At 33.0% G+C, this 24,054-nt stretch overlaps 2 protein-coding genes across 6 annotated transcripts; one reads left to right on the top strand and one right to left on the bottom strand.

Annotated features, from left to right (window-relative positions):
• Nucleotides 1-4,325: 4,325 nt before the first annotated feature.
• On the top strand, nucleotides 4,326-12,350 carry LOC137828524 (uncharacterized). 4 transcript variants are annotated; one of them, XM_068635139.1, is made up of 5 exons: nucleotides 4,326-5,052; nucleotides 5,446-6,303; nucleotides 7,335-8,453; nucleotides 9,277-9,708; nucleotides 9,790-12,350. In XM_068635139.1, exons 1-5 carry the CDS (start codon nucleotides 4,896-4,898, stop codon nucleotides 12,099-12,101), a joined length of 4,878 nt encoding a protein of 1,625 aa, XP_068491240.1. In that variant the 5' UTR covers nucleotides 4,326-4,895; the 3' UTR covers nucleotides 12,102-12,350. The 4 variants fall into 4 exon arrangements, with proteins under 4 accessions (XP_068491240.1, XP_068491238.1, XP_068491241.1 ...); XM_068635140.1 differs by having other exon boundaries at nucleotides 4,353-5,052; nucleotides 9,280-9,708; XM_068635137.1 differs by having other exon boundaries at nucleotides 9,277-12,350.
• Nucleotides 12,351-12,670: 320 nt separating this feature from the next.
• Nucleotides 12,671-18,739, bottom strand: LOC137828525 (RNA pseudouridine synthase 5). Of its 2 annotated transcripts, none has more exons than XR_011083901.1 (14): nucleotides 18,571-18,739; nucleotides 18,412-18,469; nucleotides 17,779-17,806; nucleotides 17,644-17,690; nucleotides 17,476-17,566; nucleotides 16,978-17,125; nucleotides 16,552-16,639; nucleotides 16,266-16,341; nucleotides 15,106-15,181; nucleotides 14,647-14,714; nucleotides 13,900-13,969; nucleotides 13,468-13,565; nucleotides 13,240-13,333; nucleotides 12,671-12,950 (listed from the first exon to the last, which is right to left on the bottom strand). XR_011083901.1 is itself a non-coding variant. In XM_068635142.1 (14 exons), exons 1-14 carry the CDS (start codon nucleotides 18,656-18,658, stop codon nucleotides 12,864-12,866), a joined length of 1,098 nt encoding a protein of 365 aa, XP_068491243.1. In that variant the 5' UTR covers nucleotides 18,659-18,739; the 3' UTR covers nucleotides 12,671-12,863. The 2 variants fall into 2 exon arrangements, 1 of the variants encoding a protein (XP_068491243.1); XM_068635142.1 differs by having other exon boundaries at nucleotides 13,487-13,565.
• Nucleotides 18,740-24,054: the final 5,315 nt, after the last annotated feature.

The following is a 24,054-nucleotide window of genomic DNA, read 5'->3' as shown; positions in this document are numbered from 1 at the left end:
TACACCATTCTAGCTTGAGCGAGGATCTTTCACTTGAGCGAAAATCCCTCACTTAAACGAAAAATGCAAAATAAAAGTTCATAAAACTAATATTTTCAAGCTTTCTCTCGAAACTTAAATTTCAAAACTATATTTTCTCAAACATATCAAAACAAAACCGATATCGTGTACAACTCTCATAAAGCTACTATGTCAACTAATATATTTATATATTCATCATCTTTAAACCAAGTTCATTCAAATTCAACATTTAGGTTCAAACAACCATTAATCATCATTATTTACACTTCAAAGGATTCATGATACAACTAAAACTCATTCAATAACCATAGCTTGCTCTAATCATCTTCAACATAAATTTTATCAAATCATCAAATCCATCACAATTATACTTTCACATTCAATCTAAATTAAAACACCAATTTACTCAAACAAACAACCCTGCAAACAAGTTTGAAATTGGTGCCCACGTCACCTCCACACTAACACAGGGTTCTATTGAAAAATAAATAAAAATATATTTCCTTACCTAAATTTGAATATGTGTGTTTATAATGAGCTTGAATTCTACATAACCCAAGGATAACTTAACATACACCACAAAGTTCTAATCAATGATCCAACCATATCACTAGGACTCTGAACTAACATGGACTAATCCTGAAACTAAAAACACTACATGCAAAACACATGTAAAAAAAAATCTAAAAAGTTCAAAACCGACTCAAAGGAAAATGAGCAAAAATGAACTTAGTATAACTAAACTTTTGTGGTCATTTTTGTAGTATTCGCTGTCAGGAATCCAATGATAGACTTCCATAGTTAATATGATGAAATAAGAGGTCAAGAACTTATGGTTTGTTTGGATGAGAGATTGAAAATGAGGGAGTGGATTTGAGATGATTTGAAGGGAAAGTGAAAAGAAAGTTAAAGGGTGTTTGAATTAAGGTAAATAGAGTGGAAAGTGTCACTACAAGAAAATCATCAAATAGAAACCAATTTTTAGAAACCAAAATAATGAGTTGCAATAGTAACTAAATTAGAGACCATTTTAGAAACTAAAACAAAAATTGGTTTCTAAATTAGTTTCTATTATTTTCTATTATTGGTAAATAGTTTCTAAATTGGTATCTAATTAGCAACCAAGGTTTTATCTACCAATTATTTAGTTTCTAAATTTAGTCTCTAAAACCTTGGTTGCTAATTAGAGACCAATTTAGAAACTATTTAACAATAATAGAAAATAATAGAAACTAATTTAGAAACCAATTTTTGTTTTAGTTTCCAAAATGGTCTCTAATTTAGTTACTATTGCAACTAATTATTTTGGTTTCTAAAAATTGGTTTCTATTTTATGATTTTCTTGTAGTGTGTAGGAAAAATTTATGAAAGTTTGTGAATGATGTGATAGATGTGATTGAAATTATATTTTTTTAATTGATAAAAATGTAAGTTACAAATTTACCCTTATATCTAAAAATTGTTAAAAAATTAATTTGATTAATTTATTTATAAATTATAATTATTTTAATTAAAATATTTATAATTATAAATATTTGATATTAATTTATTTTTACATTAAATAAAATTATTTTTTTTTATCTTTACTTTTTTGTAATTAATATAATTATTATATAAATTTATTTCTATATTATTAAAAAATATATTTATTTTTATTTTTATTTATAATTTATTATATATGATATGATTAATTATATTATTTTATAATAATTATTTTTTTACAATTTTGATTATATTTTTATATTTAAATTATAATTTTATTTTAAATAAAAATAATAATAATTTAAGTGTAAAATAAAAGGGTAAAAAGGTAAATTATAATTAATTAATTAAGTAAATATATATTTATTTAGTAAATTACAACTTTCTTCGCAATCCAACTAAGAAAGTTTTGATTGGATTTTTTTTTTCGATTTCTGTGTGTTTTTAACTTTATTTGCATTGATATTCACGTTTTTCCCACATATAGTAAATGCTTCCTTTTCATCGGGACCTTAAAGAAAAAGTAGAGGAAGGAAAAAAAAAGTTTATAAAGAGATGTTGATTATTTTAAAATAAACTTGAAAATAAAGAATTTTTCTATTTATATATTTTGTTCACTTTTATAATAAAATAGTCATATGTCATTTCAAACATATCACTTCTACTCTACAACTATTTTCTAAGTCCTTACATTATGCATATACAAAAATATATAAAAAATATGATATCTCGTGATATCACTTATATAATTAATTTATTATGAGAGTTAGATGTGTAATTAAGAAGTAAATGTAATAAATATTAATGTGATATTTAATTTTATTAGTAATACATGAATATAATTTTTTTTCCATAATATTAATTGTTTAATTTTTTAAACATACCAAGTAATTAATATAATACTATTTTGCTCTACATTTATTTGAAACATCTGTTGAATAAAAATTATTTAAAATATAAAATTTAAGAATATTATTATGTTATATGTATATAATTTTTATCTCTCTATTTTTTTTTAAATGTTTTAAGGTGTCCAGATTATACTTCAAATCAATATAGTTTTATTTATATTTACATGTTAAAAATTAAGTTTGATATAATTTTAAATCATATATGACAAATCTTCTTTTATCTCTAATTAAATATGGTAACGTTAGAAAATGCATGAATAGTTATTTATTATAAACCTAAACTATAATTTATATATGATTGAATGATAGGTAAGGTTTATGGTTTAGGGTTTAGGTTTAATTATTATAAACCTAAACATTTGATAGTTTGAAAGTTAAATATTATTTTTGATGTTGCAATAGCTCTTGAATGTTCTGAATTTTAAAATGTTATGTGATTGAATGATATGTATTATATATGAATGATGAAAATTGTATAAAATTGATGTCATACATTTGGGATAATGTATGAATTGTTGTGTGATGTGTGATGGTACATTAAGTATGAAAAATCTATGTTTAACAAAGATCTGATAGTTTCACTGATGATCTAAGTCATACACACTATAATATCAGGTGGTGAGAAGCTGATGAGGAAGATCATACATACAGGGTCTTGTTGTAGACACCCGGTATTGGATGTTTGAACTTATTCTGATCCTTGATGTATGGATTAGATGTTGGTCTCTGGTAGGGACATACTTAATGTGTTTTTCTGAAGATGATGAAATCAAAGTAGTATGGATTGAAATGAAATCCCATGTTTGTGATTGAGAAATTGATCCATACATCTTTATTTTCACTAGCTTACCCTTTTTGTGTGTGTTTGAACTACAATAACTGCATTATGTACACGAACAAAAGAGTTTGAAAGACTTTAGAGTTTTGTTTTGAACTATAAATTATAAATATTTGTATTTTTACAAGTTTTAATCATGTATTAAGAATGTTTTGAAAAATTCTTAAGCTTGTAAAAATATGTAGAATTTATATTGTAATAGTTAGATGTATTCTTAGAGGTTATAAAATTCAATACAAAGTGAAAGTGAAATGTATACATGTGTATATATTTAAAACACTCTTAATGTTTACACATATATTAAACACATCATTATAATTATTTATAAAAAAAAGCATATATTTAACTCAAAATAATTTGTTTCTCACTATCTTAGTCTATATTTATAATACAATTACCAAGTTGAGTAATTTTGTTTTATTAGTATATAATATTTCAAAAGTTACGCCAGGAATAACTGTATAATAACTTATAGATAAAATGTTATATATTTTTAATTATTTTAATTATGCATATTATATATTTGACTTTAGTATTTCCGTTTGTGTAATGTATAGTAAAAGTATTCAATTTTTACGTTAATTAAAGTTATAATAATAAGTATTTTTTGAATACATAACTATACAATAAATAAATATTTGAACATTTAAAATTATTAACACTTTTTATAAGAAAAACATTTAATGTAATTAAAAAATAGATAGAAATGATTTGATATAGTAAAAAAGGGATTTTGAACACAGTGAATTAAGTTATAATATTAATTAACATAATAGAATTTTAAAATTGATTATAATTTTGAAGACTTGTGGTTGACTTTTTGTTGAAGCAATTAAAATGGGTAATAGTATTATTACATAGGAGAAGGGTAAAATGGTAAAGTGGGAAGGGCGTTTACTGCTGGCGTAAATAACGGCCGAAAAATGGGCACTTTGATTACCGGAGAGGCCCATACAGAAAAGCTGATTGACGAAAAATAAAAAAATAAATAAAAAAAAGTGAAAGATACGAAAACAGAATTAAAAAAAACGTAAGGAAATATTATATGGGCGGAATCGAAAGGAGTTTGAAATATGGTTTTATAAGAAACGCTGAGATCCGGTTCCACACTTTCTCTCTCTATCTCTATCACCTTCTCTCTCTCTCTATCTCTCTCAAGGTTCTCTTTGTCCCTTATCACCTCACGTTCTCACTTTCTTGCCCCATACAGGTTTTCCACCAGCCAGGGAAGGGATAGAAAATTTACAGAGCCACCACCGTTGAGAGAGCACATCACAACAGGACTCTCTGTTTCTATATCTCTCTCTCACTCTCAGCTACATGGCCTCACTCTTCGATCTGAATCCACGTCTCTGAACTCATTCCCTCGCCGTTTAATCCATTTTCCTTCTTCAATCTGCGCTCTCTTTCTCTTCTCCGCTTCGAGCTCCGAGGAAGCCCTAGATTGCTGTGCGGCGCGCCGATTCGGCTGCCGCGTTTGGTATTGTGTTCGATCTCGCCAGACGGCGTCGTGAGGCTCAGCCCTGCGAACCCTAGGTCGTTGGATCTGGAGGCGGAGGTCGCGTTCGCGGCGCTGCGGTTTGCTTTTTGGTGAACCCTAGGTTTTGTTTTCTGTGGCTGCCCATGCTATTGGGTTGGTTTTGATGCCGCCTGAACCATTGCCTTGGGATCGAAAGGACTTCTTCAAGGAGAGGAAGCACGAGAGGTCCGAGTCGCTTGGGTCCGTCGCTAGATGGAGGGATTCCTCGCACCACCGCGAGTTCAATCGCTGGGGACCCACTGAGTTTCGCAGGCCGCCAGGTTTGTTTTCAATCGCTCTTTTCATTCGTTCCTATTCTCTTTTGAGTCAGCGTCTTCTTACGCCGAACACGCCGGAATAGCGGCCATCGGTGTTTTGTTTAGGTTTTGTTTTTTTTCTTCTAGGTGAGAGATTCTGAGTGGTTTATGATTTTGGGGGATTGTTCTTCGCGTGTTTGGGGCGTTGTTGAGGGTGAAACTTGGTTTATTTTTTAAGATCTGTGGCTGCTGTTTTTTTTTATTGGAATATTTGTAGTCGAGCCCTGAAGAGGGTTTTCCTTTTCGTAAGATTTATGCGTTCGTTTTTGTTTCTCTATGCCTTTCTGGGTGCGAGAATATATGCTTTGCTTGTGTTGATTTTTTTGTACTTTTTGTTTGTTGGAATATTTTCTGAAGGTCATGGTAAGCAGGGTGGTTGGCACCTGTTTTCCGAGGACTCAGGTCATGGGTATGCGATTTCTCGGTCAAGCAGTGACAAGATCCTGGAGGAAGATAGTCGGCCCTCGATTTCACGAGGTGATGGGAAGTATGGCAGGAGCAGCAGGGAAAATAGAGGAGCCTTTGCTCAGAGAGATTGGAGAGGGCATTCGTGGGAACCCTCCAATGGTACCATGAATTTGCCCAGAAGGCCGCAGGATGTGAACAATGATCAGAGGGCTGTGGACGACGCCCTAGCATATTCTTCTCATCCACATTCCGATTTCGGGAACTCTTGGGATCAGCACCATTTAAAAGACCAGCATGAGAAGATAGGTAGTGTCAATGGGATGGGAACTGGCCCCAGAAGTGATAGAGAGAACTCTCTGGGTGACTGGAAACCACTTAAATGGACACGTTCTGGAAGCTTGTCTTCTCGAGGCTCAGGGTTTAGCCACTCAAGTAGCTCAAGGAGCATGGGAGCAGCAGATTCGCATGAAGCGAGGGCTGAGTTGCAAACGAAAAGTGCGGCTGCTAATGAGTCGCATTCAGGGGAAGCTGCTGCTTGTGCGACATCTTCTGTGCCATCTGAAGATACGGCTTCTAGAAAAAAGCCAAGGTTGAATTGGGGCGAGGGACTTGCAAAGTATGAGAAGAAAAAAGTAGAGGTGCCCGAGCCAAGTGCAAATAAAGATGGTCCTGTTTTGTCTGCTAGTATCACTGAACCTTGTAATTTCCTCAGTACCAGCTTAGTTGACAAAAGTCCAAAAGTTACAGGATTTTCTGAATGTGCATCTCCTGCAACTCCATCTTCTGTCGCCTGCAGTTCCTCACCTGGTATGTTGGTAGACACTGTCTGTTTGTATTTTAAATCCTGCTTTAAAGATTTATTTTTGAAGGGTTTGCTACTAGCAATTCAGTAACAAGTGTTATATGTATGTATATAGGATTATAATGAACCATATTGTGATATTATGAGGTTTGAATTGGTATTTCATAGAGATTTGTGGTAGAATATTAGTTAGATATCTGACAAGACAATTGTCTATGTTTTTATTTTGCTTACTACATGTGTTTCTCTTTCCATTAGGTTCTCCTTTTACGAGTATCTCTCCCTTGACTGTCTGTCTTTTTGTTGTGTATAATATGCACCGTAGGTGTTTCATGAGCTCCTTTTTCTATTGAGTGTCCCCTTGACATTCTTAGGTACTCCAGTCCTTTTGTGTATGTTTTTTGTTCAGTGTGTGCTAATTTAGATGTGTTTTTCTCCAAAATAATTTACGTACAGGAAATAACGGTAGGTATTATTTTGAAAACGTTTGTAATGATTGATTTTAAAAGAAAAAGTTTGAAGAACTTGATTGTTAGTGAGTAGGGCCTAAAATTCACTTATAACATCAAATGACTTTAAAGTGTTGATTTATCTATGTAGGTAAGAATCAACATTTCAGCTGTTGTATGCTGCATGAGTTTTTTTACTAATGTTGAGACCATGTTTTTTGAACATTTATAGTGTTCCAGCATTTGTTTTCAATCAATGCTCAAGTTGCTTGGATAGGAGCATGACATGTAGGAATTACAATTCAGGACATCTGCAATGAACATATTTATATTTTGAGGTCAATATTCAATAGAATTGCTAGTCAGCATGTTAAAACCTTATTTGGAAATGTGTTTTGTTCAGATATCTTATGTTTTTAATTGTCTCATATTTTTCTCCTTACTGTTTTTTTAACATTTTCCTGAGCTTTAGATGGAAAATGCAAAACTAAGATTTCCCCCTCGATTTTCTTGTAATAGTACTGTAATTGTATTGTATTTTTACCTATTTCCCTTGTGTCTAAGCCTAACCTTGACCTTTTTACCAGGTATGGACGATAAATTATTCGGAAAGACTGCAAATGTAGACAATGATGTTAGTAATTTTATTTGTTCACCTGCTCCGTTGTCGGAAAATAATTTGCAGAGGTTTCCCTTTAACTTAGAGAAATTTGATATTGGCTCCTTGAATAATTTGGGTTCTTCAATTATTGAGTTGGTAAAATCTGATGATCCAACTTCTGTAGATTCTGGTCCAATGAGGTCTAATGCAATTAATAAATTACTGATATGGAAAGCTGACATTTCAAAGGTGTTGGAGATGACTGAATCTGAAATAGATTTACTTGAAAATGAACTGAGGTCGCTGAAGTCTGAATCTAGGGAAACATGTCAATTTCCGGTATCCTTGGACTCCCAGATGTTAGGTTGTGATGAAAAATCCTGTGAAGAACATGTTGGAGTCTCTGATCAGGTCACCCGGCCGGTACCTTTGAATATTGTTGATGATCCCAATATGGAGAAGGTGCCGCTTTCAACTAATTTACTTAGTATTCATGAAAGTGTTAAGGAAGAGGATATTGATAGTCCTGGAACAGCTACTTCTAAATTTGTTGAGCCTCCACCTTCAATTAAATCAGTTTCTTGTGGTACTGGAGGATATGTTAGTTTCTCCAGGGACGTGGATTCTGTTCCATCTGCAGCTGTGAACTGCCTAATTCCCTGTTCTGCTAGGAAGGATGTTAGTGTATGTGTATCTTCTGTTGATGGCAAGACTTCTATGGAGGTAAACGATAGCATGGATATTTTATGGGGTACAATTATTTCTTCTAATAAAGAATCTGCCAACAAAGCTAGTGAGGTGTTTGATAATTTATTGCCCAAAGATTGTTGTAAGATTGGGAAGATGGAAACCAGCAGTGACACATGCAATCATACCTTCATTAGGGAAAAATTTGCTGAGAAAAAGCGATTTGCTAGGTTTAAGGAGAGAGTTATTGCACTTAAGTTCAGAGCCTTGCATCACTTGTGGAAAGAAGATATGCGCTTACTTTCTATCAGGAAATGCCGACCAAAATCTCACAAAAAGAATGAACTAAGTGTGCGAACTACCTGTAATGGTAACCAGAAGAATCGATCATCCATTCGTTCACGTTTTCCCTTTCCTGGTATGGATATTTCCAAGTTTTTTATTTGTCCCAGTGATTTTGCAGTCTTTCTTTGCTTAATTAGTTGATAGTAAAATATACATTTTTTATACGGCAATGACCTTGCTAATGTTTAAAAAAAATAAGATGGAAAATTGTTAGTTTGGATTTTTTGAGCAAGAAAAATTGTTAAATTTTGGTGCTATTAATCTGCTGTATTTTTTTCTGCTTACTTTCTCGGTTTTCATGTATTCATGTGTTCAGAAGTAGAATAGTAATCCCAGTCCGTTGCTTGTTGCTGTTTGTAAGGTAAATCAGAAGGTTCAAGCTCAGGCAAAACGAGTGGGTTTTTGTTTTTAAACACATTCCTATTTGGTTAGGGTAGCTTCACTAATTTTTGTTAGTTTGATTACAATGTTTGTGAAATTAACTATATGCTTGCTTAGGGTTTAGACTACTTTTGAAACCACTCCCAAATTTGGCCCATTTATTACTGTGTAGTATTTGGTCGTTAGTCATGACTGTTGTCACTTATTTGAAAAGTGGAAACTAATTGTGGCTAGCAAGCAATCTAAACATGCATACCTTGTTAAAGTGATTTATTTTGTTGATTAATATTAATAACTGAATAAAAGTCTTTTTCTGTTGAATTCAATGATATGACTTTTTGTTTAGAACATATTTTATCTTGATAGGGATTGACTTGTTCACGTGAAGTGAAGGGCTTCTGTTCAATCTGTGATGTTTAAAGTTGCACAGAACATTTAATAGTTTGTTCTTTTCTTAATTTTATTTGCCTTTGTTTTGATGATGACTATGCTTTTTCTCCCTCTTCTGTCTGCAGCAGGAAATCATCTGAGCTTGGTTCCAACATCAGAGATGATTAATTTTACAGGCAAACTGCTTTCAGAATCTCAGGTTAAAGTGCAGAGAAACACTCTGAAGATGCCGGCATTAATTTTAGATGAAAAAGAGAAGATAATTTCAAAGTTTGTATCTAGTAATGGGCTGGTTGAAGATCCATTGGCTATTGAGAAAGAAAGGTCTATGATTAATCCTTGGACGCCACAAGAGAGAGAAGTTTTCTTGGAGAAATTTGCTGCCTTTGGAAAAAACTTTAGGAAAATTGCTTCTTTTCTTGACCACAAGACAATTGCTGACTGTGTTGAATTCTACTACAAAAATCATAAATCTGATTGTTTTGAGAAACTTAAGAAGCAAGATGTTGGTAAGCTGGGGAAGTCATTTTCAGCTAAAACTGACTTGCTGGCATCAGGTAAAAAATGGAATCGTGAATTGAATGCTGCTTCCCTTGAAATTTTGAGTGCAGCTTCGCTGATGGCAGATGGCATTGCAGGTAACAAAAAAATCCGTGCAGGAAGCTCACTATTGGGTGGATATGGTAAAGTAAAGACATCGAGGGTTGAAGACTTCATTGAGAAATCAGGCAGTTTTGACATTCTTGGGGATGAAAGAGAGACTGCTGCTGCGGCTGATGTATTGGCAGGTATATGTGGTTCTCTTTCATCTGAGGCTATTAGTTCCTGCATAACAAGTTCTGTTGATCCAGTAGAAGGTAGCAGGGATAGGAAGTTCCTGAAAGTAAACCCTTTATACAAGCTGCCCATGACACCTGATGTTACTCAGGATGTTGATGATGAGACTTGTTCAGATGAGAGCTGTGGTGAAATGGATCCTACAGATTGGACTGATGATGAGCGGGCTGCTTTTCTTCAGGCTGTATCATCTTTTGGGAAAGATTTTGCCAAGATAGCACGGCGTGTTGGGACAAGGTCTCAAGAACAGTGCAAAGTTTTCTTCAGCAAAGGCCGGAAATGTCTTGGATTAGATCTCATGCGCCCAATCTCTGAAAATGTTGGATCCCCAGTGAATGATGATGCAAATGGGGGTGAGAGTGACACTGATGATGCATGTGTCGTTGAGACAGGCTCGGTGGTTGGAACTGAAAAGTCTGGCACTAAAACAGATGAGGACCTGCCTTTGTATGGAACAAACACATTCAACGATGAGTCCAATCCTGTGCAAGCTAGGAATCTGTCAGCAGAATTAAATGAATCAAAGGGGACTAATGGGACAGAAGTAGATATTGAAGATGCAAATTTGGTTTCTGATGCATGTGCAATTGATATTGATTCTAAACAGGGCTGTGATGGTAGTGAATTTGCCGCGTGTGGTTCTGTCAGTGGACAAGCAATGTCAGATAGTACAGAAAATGGGAAAGATAAAGCTAATAAATTGGGAGGTGCATCTATAGAATTGATATCTGTTCCAGATACAAGTGAACCATGCGAAAGTAATTCTTTTGTTGGGGATAGAATGGTGGTTTCCGAGGTTTCTTCTGACAGACTTGGAAATGAATTGGAGAGGCAAAGAGTGTCTTCACCCCGATGTCTTGACGATAGAGATAATAAACAGGAAGCTGATTCAGGTGGCATAGTTGATTTGAAAAGCCCTGGGCACATGCTAAGCAGCACTGTTGTAAATGCTTCTCTCTCATCTTTTGGGAATTCCTGTTCAGGATTGAGTTCTAGTACTGAAAATAAGCACGGACCCCTTAGAAAGGCCTCCCCATTGTCTATGGATGATCATCAAGCATCATCAAATTCATCTTTACAAAATACTGTTGCTTCTGATATTCAGTGTGAGAAAACAGCTAGCCAAGATAGATTGTCTTCTACCTGTGATATTCAGGTTAGCACCGATGACAAGCCCCCTATTACTGGGAATTCATCAGACCATGTTGATGCCGGAAGCATTCTCCAGGGCTATCCCTTGCAAGCTCCCATTAAGAAGGAGATAAATGGTGATATGAACAGTAGCAGTTCAGCAACAGAATTGCATCTTTTGTCCCAGAAAAATGAACAGCCTGATGATCAAACCAAAAAATTGCAGTCGTCTGATTCAGATAAAGCATCCAGAAATGGTGATGTGAAACTTTTTGGGAAGATACTAACTAATCCTTCATCGGCACAGAAACCTAATGTGGGTGCTAAAGGTAGTGAAGAAAATGGTACCCACCATCCTAAGTTCAGCAAGCCTTCTAGTATGAAATTTACCGGGCATAGTGCTGATGGGAATGTGAAAATTTTGAAGTTTGACTGTAATGATTATGTTGGCCTTGAAAATGTTCCTATGAGAAGTTATGGTTATTGGGATGGAAGCAGAATACAGACTGGTCTCTCTTCATTGCCTGATTCTGCTATCCTGCTAGCAAAGTATCCTGCAGCATTCAGTAATTATCCCACATCTTCTGCCAAATTGGAGCAACCGTCATTGCAAACATTTTCCAAGAACAATAATGAACGTCTCCTGAATGGAAGCAATGCGGTGATTGATTATCAGATGTTTAGAAGGGATGGTCCGAAAGTGCAGCCATTTATGGTAGATGTGAAGCACTGCCAGGATGTATTCTCTGAGATGCAGAGAAGAAATGGTTTTGAAGCAATTTCAAGTTTACAGCAGCAGAGCAGGGGAGTGATGGGAATGAATGGTGTTGGAAGACCGGGGATTCTTGTAGGAGGATCGTGCAGTGGTGTCTCAGATCCAGTGGCAGCAATCAAAATGCATTATTCCAATTCTGACAAGTATGGTGGTCAGTCTGGGAGTATTGCAAGAGAAGATGAATCTTGGGGAGGGAAGGGGGACTGAGACTGTGACAGGTAGTCATTGTGTTGAGCGGCAAACACCTCTTTTTGCCGCGCTCTGTATTATAGTTTTTGTTATTGCTTAATACAGTGTAGGGCGATTTAATGGTTCTCAAGCCCGTCTTTTTGGTAAAATATTTAGGGTGCTTGTAATATGGCAGCAGCTTTGTATTTGTTGTATTTGATGAAAATACAGAAATAATCTCTGAAAAGGTTAGGAGGGGCGATTGCCATTACCATTGCCTATTCTGGATCCCTTGCCGTCCTTGTCCTGTCCTCTACTCATTTGACGATCTTTTCGAGCTTCTAATTAACTGTTCCAGAGTTGGTTTGGCCTTCACTGATCAGATAGTTTATTTTAACTCTACTCGTAGTTACCTTATTTCGGTACGGTAGGCTTTGACTCTGCGGTGTTTTTAATTGTAGAATTAGGGAATTTGGTATCAATAAGTGTTGTTTATTCAGCTTCCTACTGCTTGCTGAAAGAGGACAATTTCTGCAATCTTTCTTTCCTACTACCTTCAATCATATTTGAAATCAAATATGAAGTCTTACCTAATTTTAACAAATATGTTGAGTAGTTGGAGGTCATTTTCATTCAGTGTAAACAATTTCGTATAGAAAATAAGGATTTGTTGACATATCAAGTACTGTGTGTTTGATAGAACAAGGTCAGGTCTTTCAAGCAGAACTTTTGAATACAAATGTGAGCGAGATAACATCAACGTCGTTCTCCTGGTTTGTCTTCAATCCTTCGCCTTACATCTTAAGCAGTCTGCTCCATAGCACCAATTTCTTTAGCCTCTTCAGGTGTCTGGAGGACGGAAGGAAGGGGTGCAGTGATTTCAATTAACTGCAAGAGAACCCAAAACAGCCATATTACTAGTAGTGGAATTATTTTACAGGCAGGCATCCACGTATACATAACATCCTTGAAGAAACCTCAATAGATGGCATTTGACATTTCAATTAACTGATTAGAATAGTTTCAATAATCTGCCAAAAAATTGTAAGTCAAATTTTTAGATTCATAAATGATCCATAAAAAAGGAAAAAATTGCAAATGATTTATTTTTCCAAAAAACAACTTAAATAAGGAAAAATAATCTTTAACAAGCTCCAACAAATAATTTTCAGTGTACCTCGTTAGTTAATGGATGAGAGAGAACCAATTTATGTGCATGCAAGTTATACCCACAATCTCCAGGAACTGGTTTGGTAGGCCTTTGATAGCCCCTACACAAGGAACAGCCCAAAGAATTTAAGGAGTAAAGGGGTAATCTAACTCTATAAGGAATTGAATAATTGATGCTAAAACTAAGTATCATATATATCTAGAATCAAATCTCAAGTGAATGATTCTTGGCAACCTATAATACAAGCATTTACCCATCTTCAGCAAAGCTCTCATCTATAGAGTCACAATCTAAGCATTTAGGTTGCCCGCCATCACCATAGAGGGGATCACCTGCAAATAAAACCAAAGGAAAAAGATAATGTAGTCAGACATGACTGACCAGAAGAATGGGAGTGCCTTGGAACGTGCATGCAAACTAGTTAGTATGAGATCTCAGAAGATGCAGGGAAATATGATGTTTAGTTATCCTCTCAATCATGTTTATCAAATTGAAACCTTCAGAAAATTGAAAGGTTTGTTTTCTTTTAGCCAGTGATGAGTTTAAAGCTCAATATGCATAGGAATCATTATTGATACCTTCCCTATTGAGGTGTACATCGTATATGAAATCTAGCTTTGGTTTTTGATGTGGAGCACCATGAACAATTTAGCATTAAATATTTACCTAACAGAGGATGCCCTATGAAAGAAAGATGAATACGGATTTGATGTGGCCGTCCAGACTGAATCTTAACCTGACAAACAAACCAACCAGAAGATATTAAGAGTCTGGATTTCTAATTTATGGCAGCCTTTCACTTTCTTTTATTGCCTCTTGAAAGGGATTCATAACGGGATGAGTAGAAGCAAAACTTTGGGCAGCCAAAAGATTACATGTTGAAAAATACAAGCAAATAATTTTTGAATCCCAGAGTAAATTTGATGTGACATCAGTGAACATGGAATAATATCTAAGAACAGAGCAGTGCTGCAATTTTGTTAGTTAAACCCGCTCTAACGCATAATACTTTTTTACCTTATTTGTAGAGATTTAGTTTCATTGTTTCTTGTAAATAGGATTATTTTTCATTGTTGTGTAATATACCCAACATTGTAAAATCATCAAAAAAATATTATCTATCAGAAAAAATATTTTACTTTCTTCTATTTAAAAAATATACCAATATTTTATATGATGTTTTATCAATGCTCAAGTATTAAAATGATGGTATTTTTTGCAGATAAAAGTGGTTTGGTTTAGTTTTAGTTCAACCTTATAAAACCAAATTGGAAAGTACAGATTGTTCTTATTTATATACTTAATTTTGATTTTTAGTCTTGTGAGACATGGGTAGGTCATGTTTTTCTAGGATCCCAAGTTTACTTGGTTGTTGTCATAAATAATATGGTCCTGAACATGAAATTCAGCTACCTGGACCAATGTGCTGTTTTCTTGTACGTTTCTCTCAAGAATGCCCACTACACTGAGTGCTGGTTTTCCTGGTCAAATGAAAACAACTAGACATGACTAGATAGATGATCAAGATTTGGAGGGAAGTTAGAAAGAAGAGAAATGGAAACATTATATTTGAAAAATAAAGAATTATTTTATTGATATCAATCATACTAATTAAATTCTCATAATCATCTCTATTTGTAGTAACCAGAACCTTACAAAAAAAGGAGATAAATATATGATGAAATAACTAGGCAGATTCTAAAGATATTTTTCCTAATTACTATGGAGATATTGAGAATATTTTTTATCCTAATAATCTGTTATTATTTACAAACAATTATAACCAAATCAGATTAGTGGAAATCAATAAGCATAAGCATAGTTTCTCTCTGGAACTCATCCATCTGAAACAAAATGGTGATTAAAAATAACCTGATTGAGAGGCAACGTATAACCCTTTAGCAACACCTGGATATTTAACTACTCCAATTGGTTGATTGATAGTCACCTGTAAAGCAAAACAACCTTCAAGTTAACATGCAAAATTGTACCGACCTACAGACTCAGCATCAAATTATTCCAAATAAGCACAAAATAACAACTAAATAGTCCCTTGATCCTGATAATAAACACAAGGCAGATGGATTAGCCATGATAGATCAAGGAACAATAAAACATACCATGCTCACTATAACAGATACCATATTTTTGAACGTTCAGAACAGTTTTACTAAAATGAACAAGAAAGCAACAGGCAATATACAAAGGAAAATCAGTTATTATAGTTTTTAATAAATATGTAATGTGAATACAAAGATCATGACAATGTTAAAAAGATGAAGCATCGTTAGCTCATCTGGATTCTATAAAAAAATGCAATCAAAAGTTTTGAAAGTCTAATTTTTCTAAACTGTCACTCTTTTTCTTCAAAGATGAATAGTCAAAAGAATTCAGTCTCCATGCAACTTCACCAAAGGTTCTTTGCTGATAAAAAAAAATCATCAAAGGTTAATATAGCTTCTAATAATGTAAGCTTCTGCTTTATGCCGACTCTCCTTGCTGCATATACAGCTGTTAGGAAGCTAGAATATTAGTTTCAGTTAGCTGTCAACAACGGCCTAACTATAAATGTATCACATTCTCTCTTGTAGTTAAGTTCATTCACTTAACATTCTAATTACGGAATTCTATAGCTTCAGTTTCTCTCTAAACATTTTCTTACTTTATCACATACCATTGACTTTTGTCAGAATGCCTAAAATAAATTGTGTACGGTCAAGCTCCTTCAGTTTTTTTTTCATTTTCAAAAAGCATATATGATTGTAAAAATATAATTTATGGAAGTAAAATAACTCTGGCGGTACAAATTAAATTAGAATACTACTGAGAGTTCTTGCAGCTGTCTTTTTAACATTCACTATGGAAAGGAAAAATGAAATATTCCGTGCTTTCTTAATCTTGAATACCATTTTTTATCATTCTACTTTTAGTCGGGTGGTGGGTGGGATGGATGCAGCCTAAAAGCACTTGTTAATATTGACAATCACTTGCTAACAGTGCCTATAAAGAGGAGAGGAAACTGTCACCATCACCTCATCATTCTCCACTATCCCACTCGCAAGTCCTCTGTATATCTTTGCAATCTTCCCAATTTCCCCGTTTGTATCTCTGCTTCCACAACAGTATACACAACAGCAAACAATGAGCAAACAAGGTAATTGAGTATGAAGTGTTTAATGTCAACTTAAAATTTTAACCATTTTTTTCTGTGCTCTTTTTAAGTGTCTTCAACTTAAGATAAGGAACAGGATAGAAGGTAAAGCATTTCACAAGTGAATTATAAAATGCAATAAACCAAAAAGATAGCCGTTTCCTAACCTTTTTCCTCCAATGTGAGAAGTTCCATCAGCAAAATAAGATGCAAGACGAGCTCTGGCTAATTTTGTCTTTGCACATAACAAAATTCCTATGATGCAATCAATCAAAATCAAAAGCATTTGAAAGTATCACGAGCTAATTATTCATAGCATTAAAAGGGTATTAAAAGCAAAGGATCTAGTTATACTTGTATAACATCTCTTTTGGTAATAAACATAAAAATGCCACTATCACTTGTAGTTAAACAATCAACTGAGCAAACGGTAATTAATTAAAATTTTAATAAGAGACATCTATGTTTTGTAATATTAAAATAAAACCAGTTTCCTGTTAGAGTTCTAAACTAGTTGCATGGATATAATTAAATTTTAAACTTACAGATAAAATCTATCAATTTCACTTTTCAACAGAAATATTCAGTATAACCTGAAGTTCCCCTCCCTAGGCGATGTACTGGAACAGGATGAGGCTTTTTGTGCAAGTTGGCTTCCCATTGAAGCTGTGTCAAAACTGTCCTTTGCTGGAAGAGCCCTCCAGGCAGAACTTGCAAGCCAGAAGGTTTATTCAGAGCAATCTGAATTTACATCAACACTCCAATCAAAAGATTTATATTTAAGACAAAATACTCTGCAGTCTTAATAACTTCCTCAAAAGATTCTCACAACTCATTTACATTGGGAGCAATCAGCCAGAAAACTATATTAATTTACTTAGGAGAGACAGTTTTCCACCTTATGTTTCCCTCCTTCTCATGAACCATACATATTTGAATTTTATTACACCAAGTATAATGTCAATTGAACTTTGTTATTTGCATTCTAAAGCACCACTAGCAAAGAAAATAGTTTCATATCTTTGATTTGAATATTTAATATAATTAAACAAGTAGAGATATACAAAGATGGTGCATAAAGTAACACTAACCATCTCATCATCTTCATACAATACTTCAATCATATGTGGTGCATCAGGTTCCTTCCAAGGAAGTCTATGATAGACTAGCTTTGAGCCAACTCTAATATGAAGATGGGAAACATCATACAATGGAACAAACCACGCATTACAAAGGATAACAAATTTCTATCAAAGAACCTGAGGACTGTGCTGGAATCAGTAACAACTCTTCCATCAAATGTTATCTGTAGATGACACACTAATTAATATGACAAACAACCGAGATGGAACATTCCTTGTAGTCAACTATTTCAGATTCGTTGATGATCAAACCTGCCCACTTTTTATACGCTGCAACCAACTGTTAAAAAAATAAGTACGTACGATTCCCAAGAATAATTATGTTACCAAATCTAAAGAAAAAACACAAGAGGATCAACAATTTTCCCAAAACCAAGAAATGCTTTGGAAAAGAGAAATGCACGAAAGTAGCTCCAATACCTCAGCAAATCTGACAAAATCAACCCCATTCAAAAAAGCTATGACAATGCATCCAAATAGAAGCAAAAAAAACTATTCCACCCCCCAAAAAATGCAGTGGAAGATACTACTGACTAAGAACTCATAACCCCAGTTCAATGGTCTCATAGTTGGCAACAGCAAATATCTATTCCTATCGTATTAACTTTCAACTTAATGCACTTCGTTCCCCCTCAGCTCTTAACAACAATTCAAAATTTCAGTTAACAACATTTTCCCCAGGTCATGTTTGTTTCTCATCAATGCCATCCTTTTCTTAAATTCTCCACAAAAAAAATCAAATTCCATTTAAAAACAAAAATAATTAAAGGAAAAAAACTACCCAGTTGCATAGCTTCATTTTTCTTACCTTGTTAAGATGTAAGTGGAGAAAAATTTCAAAATTTATGACTAAAAGGTAAGTGGGTAGTCGAGGAGTTAACTTACCCTTGCAAGGGAGCAGAACTTTTGTACTTGGTAAAGTAAAACTCTATCAGAGTCAACCCTGAAAATTGATAGGGCGTAAAATAAAATTGAGTTGCAATATGATAAGGAAAGAAAAATGAAAGGGGAAAGAGGTAGAAACATTGAGAAGAAGTACTGAACCAGAATCAGAGGATCGAACGACGTCGTCGTAGGAGAGACCGTCGTTGCATTCAGGCCAAGGAATTCCAAATTTCCTACGGCACGCCATTGAAACAAAAAAAAAAAAAACTGAATTCGAAAACCAAAACGACGTTTATTATCTTTTTGGTTAAGAGATTAATTTGAGGAATGCTTAATTAAGGTTTTTCTCCTCACAGATATATAGATTTTTTTTCCCTCACAGTTAATAAGTAAGTTTTCAATACTAATAAATATTATAAAATAAAATTTGAATTAGATTGAATAAACATAAATTATATTAATGTGAAAATTAACAAAGTTATTTAGATCAATAGTGATTAGATATTTCTAAATAAGTTGGTCCTAAAATTTCGTAAGTCAAAATTACTAATTACTTTTTTTTTATATTTCTAACGTTAATATTCTCAGTAAAATAGATTGCGAGAATCGAGTTTTTTTTTTAATATGTTCATATTTTCTTTAAATAACTTTATTTATTTCCAAATTACTTGACACATTAAATGAATTTATTTGTTTGAAATTTAGTAGTTATATGAGTCGCTTTTGATATTAATATAATTTACTTCAACCGATAAAATATTTATTATTATAAAAAAACTTATAATATTAATTTGAAACTCGTTTTCCTTCAATTTTAAATATTATTCTTATCTTAATCTTTCTATATAGATTTTTTTCTTTATGTTTAGTCTACAAAAATATTTTTAACTCCTACAAATATGTTATTTTCTTTATCTTCATTTCTGTAAATATACTATTTTTTTTCAGTTTAGTCGTTGATAACTCTATTTCTTTATATACTGTTTTATGATATTATTATTGATTTGATCATTTTATTTATGAGATACGATAACGTTATTAGTATCATAAACTTTAACCAGATAATTTTAAATTTTATTTTAGTCAAAAAATAAAAGTAAAAAAAAAATATTTACAGAATATATCGATCGTAATCAATACCAATGTATATTCTGTAAAAAAATCAATACCAATCATGTATATAATATTATAGGATGTATAAAAAATATTATTTATTGAGTAAAATCACGTTATTATTAATACATGATAATCAGTAATGTCATAAAATATTATTGTTTATTTAAAAAATAAAGGTATTGTCAGAAAAGTGTAACTTCACTATGACACACAACTATTAATATTTAAAATAATTTATATTAATAATAAAATTTATAAATTAATTTATAAATTGATATTTAATTAGATATTAATATTTTAAGTATTAATTTTAAATTGATATTTAATTAGATACTAATATTTTAATTATTAATTTTAAAATTTAAAGTAAATAATAAACCATATAAACCCTAAGCTAATTATAGTTAATTGGATTTAATTTATAAATTAATTTATATTTTTTAAGTCTATAAAATATTATTTCATTTCATTAATAAATTAATTAATTATTTTTATTTTTAAAATTATTTTTATTTAACGGTTTATTTTATAGTGGTATGAGAAAAAGAATTTGCGTATTTGGAATTGAGTTCGATACATTTTTCCTACTTATGATTTCTCTAATAAGGATTATATTAAGAGTGATGGTAGTCCATTGGTTAAATTGGTTAAGCTAACTGTGATAACTTTTTCTATTTGGATGATATGGCGTATGAGAAATTATGCTCGTTTTAAGGATAAGATTGAGGTTTCTAGGGCTATTTTGGTTATTAAATATTTGACTTGTCTAGTGGGTAATTTGACTAAAGCTTCAATGAAGAATGATATGTTTGATTTCAATGTGCTCAAGTTTTTTGGTATTAACACTCGTACTGGTAAAGTTCTACGTCCCGTCCTCTTCCTGTTAGATGGGAGTTTCCTTCACCAGGCTGGGTTAAAACTAACACTGATGGGGCTGCTAGGAGTTATCCAGGTCTTGCCGCTTGTGGAAGTATTTTCTGTGGGAGTATGAGGGAGTTTATTGGAGCTTTTTCTGTATTTCTTGATGTTCAGACTGCTTTGGTTGCTGAATTTTATGGAGTTATATATGCTTTGGAGGAAGCTCAAAAGTTGGGTCTTACTAATGTCTGACTGGAATGTGACTCTGTCTTGGTTTGTGCTGCGTTTACTGTTAGGACAAATGTTCCTTGGATGTTTCGTAATCGATAGAATACTTGTCTTAATTACTGTGGAAAAATCAGGTTTAGGGTTACTCATATTTTTCGTGAAGGGAATGTGTGTGCAGATAAGTTGGTTAATTTAGGATTTATTCATAGAGAATCCTTTCATTGGTATAATAGACTTCCATCTAGTTTGTTCTTAGAATTCTTTATTAATGGGTATAATCTATCTATGTATCTTTTTGTTAACATATGAGTTTTGGTCTAATAATACTTTTTAATGTGATGACAAATGATTAATGTTACTTAAGGTGTCAGCCTAGCTGATATGTCAAGTAGCATAATGATGTCTAACATGAAAGTTTTTTATAAAAAAAAATGAGAAAAAGAATTATATATTTTTATTTTATTTTATAGAAAAACTACTTTTGGATACTTGTAATTTCAATATTTTCCCATCTTTAATTCTTGTTAAATAATGACAATTTTACTTAATTCTATTAAATATTGAGTTATTTTATTAAAACATTTAATATTGACAATTAATAATAAGAGATTCTTATTGTTTATTTTAAGATTTAGTATTTTAATAAAAATAAATAAATATTGTATTGATTAAAACAAATAATAATAAATAAAAACATAAAATGTTAACAAAAAGACTAATAATTAATTAATTTTATATTTATTTCCATGTGTTTCCCACCAAACAATCTTAGAAAAAACCATCAGTCTGTGTTGGTTTGTTTAGCTTGACAATTAGTTAGGTTGCCAATGGAATAAATAGATAAGTCCCCTAGTTCACTCTTGTCCAAACAATTTTTGTATTCAACATTTAAGTTTAGACTTTAATTATTATGTATTTTTAAAAAAAAATAGGATTTAAAAAATAATAATATATAGTCATTGTTGTTAATTTATTTTATAAAATACAAATTTTAATATCAATAGAAAAAATTGTATTTAAATTAAATTTAAACTACATTATTGATATATTTTAGATATTTGAACTAAATTTGTCAAATTTATATTATTATTTTATAAAGTTTGAAGATTGATGGTGTAAGAGGTGTTGAAACAATTGAATTATTATTTAATTTATTAAACTTACTTAAATTTTTTAAAATTGTAGTCAATTAATTTGTTAAAATGACAATGAGTTGATCTATATATATAACTAAATAATGTTTTAACATAGTATTTGTCAAGCATGTAAGTTTATAAGAAAAGTTTTTTTTTTTATTAAGAATGAATAATAGCAATGTTATGTAATTGATTAACAAAGAGATACAAAACTATCTAAAATTGGTAGTTTTTTTATTTATTTAAATAACCTGTTTATTTTCTTTTATTACCATCATCTCATAGCACTTGAAAATTTTATTATTTTGTTAAGTTTCTTCTACTAGCCTAGAAAATTGAAAACAAAATAGAATAATATGTTTAGTGCTTGATTTTTTTTAGGAGTATTACAATAATGTTGGCACAGAGGGAAGAGAAGAGATTAAAAGCTCTTTTGTAAAATAAAATATAATTAATGAATAATAATATTAATCTTAAACCGATATAAACAAACTTTAATTATTTTAAAATTAATATTATAAGTTCAACATGTCTAACAATGATTTAAAAATATTTTAAAAAAAATGAAAGATAAGCACACCACATTGTTGGGTATGAAGTCAGGACCAATTAGGTTGGGCCGAGTAGACACCATGTTTCAGTGAGTGGGCTTAATCATTGTGTCCCTTTATTATCTCTATTTAAAGAGAGATCATTGTACTTGTAATTTGTGTGCAACAGTATATAATGTAAACCTAATAGTTGCCCGTGTGGATGTAGGTTGCAGTTGGCGACCGAACCACGTTAAATCTTGTGTTGTTTATTTTTCTGCAGTTGATTTGTGATTATGTGTGTTGTTTTCGCGTGCGCTTTTTCCTATCAAGTGGTATCAGAGCCTTGGTTCGTTTACACACTAGAGATCCGATCAGCAGAAATTAATCGACGAGATGTGAAAATTGCAGTTGCAGTAACGTCCCAGAGTTAGGGTTTCGCAGAGGCGGCAACAGTGTCCCAAAGTTAGGGTTTCGCAGAGGCGGCAGCAACATCCCAAAGCTACGGTTTTGCAGAGGCTGCAATAGCGTCCTAAGGCTTAGGGTTTCCCAGATTTGCTTCACAACAGCGGTGACCAGCGACGGTGGTGGTGCGGAGCGCCAGTGCACTGGGGACTGCGACCAGGTCTGTTGGTGAGTGATTTTGGGTGGTGCAATTTTTGTGATCTTGATTTAAAAAAAAAAAAAGGGGGGATTGCCAAGATCTGAAATTAGTTGTACCGAGTATCTCGACTAGTCATTTGAGATGGTAGAAGAAGGGAAGTTCCGAATTGAAAATTCGATGGTACAAATTTCAGTTGGTGGAAAATGAAAATTGAGGATTTGCGAGTTCAGTTACTGAGCACATCAATATTCGATCTTAGCCAGACTTATGTCAGTGGGCATTAAGTTCGATGATGAAGTTCAAGCTTTACTACTGTTATTGTCTTTGCCTGACAGTTGGTCCGGAACGGTTACAGCAGTTAACAGTTCAGCGGGATCCGATGGATTCACTTTTGAGAGCATTCATGATCTCATTCTTGGAGAGGATGTCCGAAGAACAAGTTCTGGGGAATCATCTAGTGAATCGCTATATGTCATCAGAGGTAAGAAAAATATTAGAGATAGTGGGAGTCAGTAGGAACAGAGAACGGGAATATGGAGAGTGTTTGTTCTCAGGTTGTTCCACGATCCGGTAGTTCCTGTAAGTGGGAGTCGGTAGGAACAGAGAACGGGTCAGTGACTGACGTGTTGAAACTCAAGGGAGTTTTAACGAAGTCTTCAAAATGATTAAGAAGGCTGGTGACAACTAGAGGTGGAACATTGAGTTCCGTCGACAGATTACAGAAGTACATGTACACAGTTGAAGCGCAGGAGGTGAACATTGTTCCGTGACTTCAAGTGAGAGATTGTTAGGTATGAAGTCAAGACCAATTGGGTTGGACTGACAAGACACCATGTACACAGTTGAAGCGCATGTGAACATTGTTCCGTGACTTCAAGTGGGAGATTGTTGGGTATGAAGTCAGGACCAGTTGGGTTGGGCTGAGTAGACACCATGTTTGAGTGAGTGGGCTTAATCATTGTGTCCCTTTATTATCTCTATTTATCTCTATTTAAAGAGATCATTGTACTTGTAATTTGTGTGCAACAGTATATAATGTAAACCTAATAGTTGCCCGTGTGGATGTAGGTTGCAGTTGGCGACCGAACCACGTTAAATCTTGTGTTGTTTATTTTTCTGCAGTTGATTTGTGATTATGTGTGTTGTTTCCACGTGCGCTTTTTCCTATCAC

The sequence above is a fragment of the Phaseolus vulgaris genome, chromosome 7 (genome assembly GCF_000499845.2).
Source record: "Phaseolus vulgaris cultivar G19833 chromosome 7, P. vulgaris v2.0, whole genome shotgun sequence".
Lineage (NCBI taxonomy): Eukaryota > Viridiplantae > Streptophyta > Magnoliopsida > Fabales > Fabaceae > Phaseolus > Phaseolus vulgaris.
The sequence above is the reverse complement of the archived record's forward strand: the minus strand, read 5'-3'. Positions and strand labels throughout refer to the sequence as shown.

Coding starts and splice junctions, on each gene's coding strand:
- LOC137828524 (XM_068635137.1), top strand. CDS start 4,896: ATGCCGCCTGAACCATTGCCTTGGGATCGAAAGGACTTCTTCAAGGAG. Junction 5,053..5,445: donor TGAGTTTCGCAGGCCGCCAG/GTTTGTTTTCAA, acceptor TATTTTCTGAAG/GTCATGGTAAGCAGGGTGGT. Junction 6,304..7,334: donor CGCCTGCAGTTCCTCACCTG/GTATGTTGGTAG, acceptor CCTTTTTACCAG/GTATGGACGATAAATTATTC.
- LOC137828525 (XM_068635142.1), bottom strand. CDS start 18,658: ATGGCGTGCCGTAGGAAATTTGGAATTCCTTGGCCTGAATGCAACGAC. Junction 16,640..16,977: donor CCTAGGGAGGGGAACTTCAG/GTTATACTGAAT, acceptor ATTGCATCATAG/GAATTTTGTTATGTGCAAAG. Junction 12,951..13,239: donor CTCATCCATTAACTAACGAG/GTACACTGAAAA, acceptor GTTCTCTTGCAG/TTAATTGAAATCACTGCACC.